The 6,495-nt window shown below is 30.5% G+C and overlaps 2 protein-coding genes across 2 annotated transcripts in view; both read left to right on the forward strand.

The window, feature by feature from the left end:
* The first annotated feature begins 352 nt into the window (after nucleotides 1-352).
* Nucleotides 353-1,665, forward strand: LOC108572586 (lipid droplet-associated hydrolase). The gene is made up of 4 exons (XM_017934849.1): nucleotides 353-362; nucleotides 581-903; nucleotides 974-1,165; nucleotides 1,237-1,665. Exons 2-4 carry the CDS (start codon nucleotides 592-594, stop codon nucleotides 1,663-1,665), a joined length of 933 nt encoding a protein of 310 aa, XP_017790338.1. The 5' UTR covers nucleotides 353-362; nucleotides 581-591.
* A 504-nt stretch (nucleotides 1,666-2,169) lies between these two features.
* The window catches only part of LOC108572579, an 11,798-nt gene continuing 7,472 nt past the window's right edge, over nucleotides 2,170-6,495 (forward strand). The window contains exon 1 of the mRNA XM_017934841.1: nucleotides 2,170-2,358. Coding sequence (XP_017790330.1) covers nucleotides 2,301-2,358 — 58 coding nt within the window. The 5' untranslated portion in view covers nucleotides 2,170-2,300. The remainder of the gene's footprint in view (nucleotides 2,359-6,495) is intronic.

Here is a 6,495-nt window from a genome sequence, read left to right on the forward strand (position 1 = left end):
TTGCTATAAAATGTATAATGTTAAATGTTTCGTTTATAATGTTTATTATATAATACAAATTTGAATGCCCCAACGCGGGGAGGATCGAACTAGAAGCTTTTAAAGTCCACTTTAACGCTCTCGCAACTGAGCTATCAGTTCAATTCAACACATCACGATTAGAGGTTATATATTATCTATTTTATAATACAAATCAATTAAAATTGTATTTTCATAATATTATCTATCAAAAATGAAAATATGAATTTTTCTGTAATCACAATGTGTGTATGAATGTTATAAAGCAAATTTGTAACGCATATATAAGAGTACCATTCTGTTTAATATCATTTACGTAACAGTTCCTTCGATAGGTTCTGCAGGTACATACGTTATCTTAAACTTTTTATTTAATTTTCTACAAATGGAACCATTAAACGTAACATTTATTTGTAAATGTAACATATTTTGTTGTATGTACAAAAGAAAGTCAAATTTTTCTCATAGAAAGTTATATGCACTAGTATTTAATGCTACCTATATTTATACCTCTAACATTATTAATCATGATATAATAAATATGTTAAAACTCTGATTATAGCACAAAGCAACATGCAACGTGCTATGTTAAAATGGAATGGTGTACCTACCAAAGTGATTACAGAAGGTTGCTGGGTAGAAGAAGGTCTTTCGCAGTATGCTAAAAAAGATATAGTGATTGTTATTACTGGTAATCCTAGCGTTCCTGAACTTTATGAAGGATTTGTAAACACTATAAAATCAAGACTTCTTCCTACTGAAGTACCTATTTGGGTGGTTGCACATGCAGGACATATACAACCACCGAGTAATTTGGCATTTACCATGCCAAGTGATTCAGCATGGAACGAACATTATGGTTTAATAGCACAAGTGCAACATAAGGTTTTTTCTACATGTTAGATTTTATTGTTCTGTGAAAAAACTGTGATTTAATTACTGAATTTAATTATAGACGGATTTCATAAAGAAGTATGTACCAGAAGATGCAAGGCTGCATCTTATAGGTCATTCAATAGGATGTTGGATAATCTTAAATATGTTAAAAGAAGATTCCATTGCTAAAAAAGTAACAAAATGTTATCTGTTGTTTCCAACGATAGAACGTATGGCTGCAAGTAAAAATGGATGGTTTTTCACTACAATTGTATGTTTTTTATAGTTACGTTAATATAATATTTTAATGATTAACATAAATGAAATATAATTCTTTTCTAGGTATCACATATTATATTCCTCCTAACATTTCTTAGTTGGATTTTTTCATGCCTTCCAAACAGTTTACAAGGTTGTATCTTCAGTGTATTAGGACCATTCTGTGGAATTCCTGCAAAGTATACTAAATCAATGCTTCAAATTTTAAATCCTCATAGTATCAACAGAATATTGAAGCTAGCAGATGAAGAAATGAGATTAGTAAAAGAGCGAGATGATGCTATAATTTCAAAATATTCTGAAAAATTATGGTTTTATTATGGCAACTGTGATGGGTGGACTCCAGTCAAATATTATAATGATATGAAATCTAAACATCCTTATATAAATGCAGAACTTTGTAAGCATGGTTATGATCATTCTTTTGTATTTCAGTATGACAAAGAAATGGGTAAAATTGTTGGGGATATAATTAACGAAAATATATCATGAATAACAATTAACTTTCAGCTTTAGGTGACTTTTCTAAAGGGTTTCTATTTGGTATTTAGTAATTTATTAATACTTTTGTTAATGCGTTAATTAATACCATTCCTTAAACATTTTTCAAATAAAAGATATTACTAATTGTAGTTTCTATATGCACTAACTATATTACCGCATAAAAGAGTACAAAATGTTTTAAATAAAATTTGCTTTATAAGTATGTGGGCAATGTAAATCATAAGCACATAAATACATAAATGTATTTGTTTATTTATTATTTTTAATGTTGTAAATATATTTTAATTGCATGAAAACATGCCTATGGATTTTTTGAATAAATTAATGATAATCAATTTGCACCCGAATTGCAGATGAATATAAATGAGCCGCTAAATTTCCAATTGAATATTCGGTTTTCTTCGGCAATAATCGACTGACGTAAGCGATAGTGCTGACATCTTTTGAGTCATACCAACGTATGACTATACCTAACAGTCTGCAGCTTGCAGTTCCTCCTTTCATATTGGAGAGAAGTGTTTGAATGTTTGTTTATAAATCAGATAATTAATACGTACCTGAATTTCTGTGTAATATTTTTATATTTAATCCTAATTTTGTGATTTGAAATACTCTCTCTCAAAATGTCGCGTATTACCACCTTGCTACTATTTATTTGTCTCAACGCGGGATTATCGCATGGTGAGTGCACTTCTGTGGTGAATCATACATTTTATAATAAGGTATCAATAAAAATTCATTTGCAAAATTAATAGATACACTGATAATTGTGTTACTAGAATTGTTAATTGTTATAAAGAAAATCTATTATATTTAAATTTTGGTTAATGTGCCGCTGTAATTTATTGAAATGGAAAAGCATTTTCGTTTAAATAATTTATTTTGTGTTATGTATCTAGACAATACATAACACATCGATAGTTAAAATATTTTCTAATTCATGAACACTGTTCGTAGTAGATTCTGACTATAGACTCTTACTATAGACTTACAAATTATGATGAAACATACTTTACGTACAGATATTCAACATTTTGCTAAATTAGAGTCGCTTTATACATTATACTATTCATTCAAGCTTACAATATTGTGCATGCTAAGGTTTTATTGCTGCTGTTTAATAGATTTTTTGTATTTTTTCATGAATATAAACATACGTATATCTAAAAAATATTTTTATTTTCCTTTAATTATATTTTTCTTGTTCCTTGTTTTTAATCTTGAATGTTATAAATATTTTTCACTTAATTAAATCCTTATCTGCATCTTCCTTCTTTTAAATAGTACAATATACAACTTCTATTTTGCTTATCTGAATTCAACGTAGTTGAAATGTGAGTGCGGAAACTGATTCTATCAATACCTGTTATATGTAAGCAATGAAGCCATTGTACTAAACGGTAGTCAATGACACGAATGTTTTGGTTACTGCTATGGATTTCATGTGAACTTAACCTTTTCATGATCTACTCCGTGACTTATATATACGGATCGCACATTTTTCACATATCGACCGCGTTAATAACGTATACATATAGTTCTATGTACCTGATTGCTTATCCTGACCATTTGCTTATCTAATTTACTAGTTTTTCTAATTTCTTGGAAACGTTAAAGCTGTAAGAACATAATCTACAAGTGAAAATAAGAAGAAAATGTTATATGTATGAAGCTCGGCTATAAACGATTTACTATGAATGTAGAAGCAAGTATTGAACGTACTATGAAACACAACATATGTATATGTATCAGAATATGAAAAATTGACCATGTTTTTTTTTTTTATTTGTATTTATGTACATGCTGTTTCGTGTCTTGAGACGATTCAATATGATTGACAATTACTATCACTCATAGCAATTGGCTTTCAGTTATCGTGTAACATTTCATATTGCATTCAATATTTGCTTATAATTTTGTAATAATGCGTGCGCAACCGAACTTCATATAACATTTTTTTCTTATTTTCACTTGTAGATTATGCTCCTGCAATTTGTCGAGAAAAGCCGAAAATACCCTGTGTATATGTACTTGGTTTGTTACTATTTAAGGCTTCCGGATGTAAGCCGCGTTCATTAGGAATTCTATTCCAATGTTTCGCCAGCATTGCAGCTAACTTCCTCAGGGATCAAGTGACACTAATACTGTCGTGTGTCTGGAAATTTCGAAACTATATATATTAACTGTGCTTATGTCACGAATTATTATCTAACCAATCATAGATCTTATTGTTTAATTGATCAATGTGCCATTTGACTCTGAAGAAGCTAGCTGCACTGCTGGTGAAATATTGAGATAGAATTTCTAGCGAACACTGCTTACACCAGGGAGCCTTACATAGTAACAAATGTATAGAACCGGGCCAAGAGAGCCTTAAATTCTTGATTGTAACATAAATTATTTAGACTATTCATTTAAAAAAGTTTTTGTATCAATACTCTGTATAATCGTCTATATTATACAAAATTCACTTATATTATTAAAAAATCAACTCTGTGATCGTACTTTTCTGCAAACTGTATAATTTTAACTGTAGAATTTCGTGATGTATTAAGTTAAGTAATAAATTCATTCATCTTAACGGCGTAAGAGTTTCGAGACGTATTATTTCAAACTGTTGCTTATATCAGTTGCAAGGGATAAACATATCAGGTTACGTTTGGTCTTGGAACTGTATAGTCTATGGCATCAGTTAGTTCCCACTCAATTTTGTTCGAGCAAAGTCCTAAAGTTGAGCGAACGCACTATGTATTCATTTTCGGCATATAATACTGCTTTATTTCCGGAAGAAGAAAAGTGTGAAGGAAACAAGAAAAATAATTTGTGCGTGTAGAGATGATGATACTATTAATAAACGTACTATTTAAAAATGGATTAAAAGATTCAGTAGTGTAGGTTTCAACTTGGAATATAAACGAAGTGGCGGACCAATAAAAATTAATATTGATGAAATAGTAACATGAATTGCACAAAATCCAAAGCATACAACACAAAATCAGTTTCATTACATTTAAACAAACTTGGAATGACAAATAAATGCAGTGAGTGTAAAAAGTATTCGTACGGCGAATAATTCCAGAGGAAACTTTGTATAACTCGGTTCATTAATAAACTTTCTTAATACAAATAATTTATACACATTTCTATAAATGTGTAGAATAAATTTCACATAAAAAGAACCTAGTTATTCGCATAATTTTTGAAAATATTCAAGAAAATTCTATAATTGATATATAATCAAATAATATTAATAATAATCGTAAGAAGATAATGGGTCGAAAAAGCGTAGAAACTACTGTGGAAGAGAGGAAGATACTCCTAGACTTACATAATCAATGTAAAAGTCTTTCGGAAATTTCTCGAATCGTCAGTAAACCACGATCTACTAGCCAAGGCATAATCGATCGATATGGATCACGTAAAGCAGTGCAAAAAAATACTAGAAGCAGACGTCCGTGAAAACTTAATCAATACAACCTTGTCCGTTGTATTTAAAAAAAAAATTCCTAAACTAAGTGCGTTCAAAATCGCGGATGAGTTTAATAATTTTATAAATGCCAATATTTCAAATAGTTAAGTTAGGAATTGTTTACGTAAACACGGATATCACGGCAGAGTATCATGCAGGAAATATTTCATCAATGAACAAAATAGGAAGAAGAGATTAGAATTCGTGAAAACTTAGAGAAACACAGGCATGGATTACTGCAATCACGTAATTTTTACAGATCAAAGTAAATTTAACATCTTCGGCTCAGATGGCTCTGTATTTTATATTCTGTGTAAGTTCGGGGCTGCATGAGTGCTGCTAGTGTTGGATTACATTTTATAAATGTGTTCATGGAACACCATATCTGCATCAATACGGTAGACTCCTGTGTAACGCGAATTCCTATAACGCGCCAGATATCGCGACTAATGTTTTCATATATGTATATACCTACGTATGTAACGCAATTCCTTGTACAACGCGCTAAATACATAATTAAAGATAGGCCAATTTTGGCATACTGGAAAAATTTTTTTACAGCATGATTCCACGCATCCTAAGGAACGAGAAATGTAATTGTCATTTTTCCCAGAAATGATGGGAAAGTTATGTATGAGAAATGCGGTTCGAGGTAAGAGTATGACCATACTTATAACTTATATTCCGTCTCGTTTTCTTCGGATGATGGTCTCTTCGTAAATTAACCACTTAGAAACTCATATTGAGTATTATTTACAAAGATTGTTGTACATTAGTGTTTAATAAAAACCAAAAATAATGAAAACTAATTAATGACAAATTAATCGAAACAAGGAATTCTTGGATGACACAATGCTTATATTCTAAGCAACTAATAATTATTTATTCTAGAAGTGATAAAAGTTATAATAAACTATCGTAAATATAATAAAATAATCGTCATTGCAGGGATACAATAAGAAAGTAAGACTCTAACAGAATTTGCATTTCTTTAACTGTGTATCAGACGTCGACTGTCCGCGTAGATGGAAATCCGCGTAGTTGGGAACCATTCCCCGGTTTTACGGAAAACTGAAGTCTGATCACCTGCACTGCGTGTCAATTGTCGTATATTGTCGTTAGAATAATAACAAACGAAGTAGGTCGTGTGTAAAGACATAGTTGTTTACTAAGAGACAGTGTTTTTCCAGAAAAGGATAGAATACGTATATGTCTCGGGGAGACAACAGCGAAAAACCTAATTTGTTGTTATTTCATGGCTATAACACATCTTATTACAAGAAAAATAAACTTAGGATACGATAAAACGAAATTGTTGCAGTAATTAATCTAATTAGCTATACGTAGGC

This window comes from Habropoda laboriosa, unplaced genomic scaffold (assembly GCF_001263275.1).
Source record: "Habropoda laboriosa isolate 0110345459 unplaced genomic scaffold, ASM126327v1 scaffold147, whole genome shotgun sequence".
Classification (NCBI taxonomy): Eukaryota; Metazoa; Arthropoda; class Insecta; order Hymenoptera; family Apidae; genus Habropoda; species Habropoda laboriosa.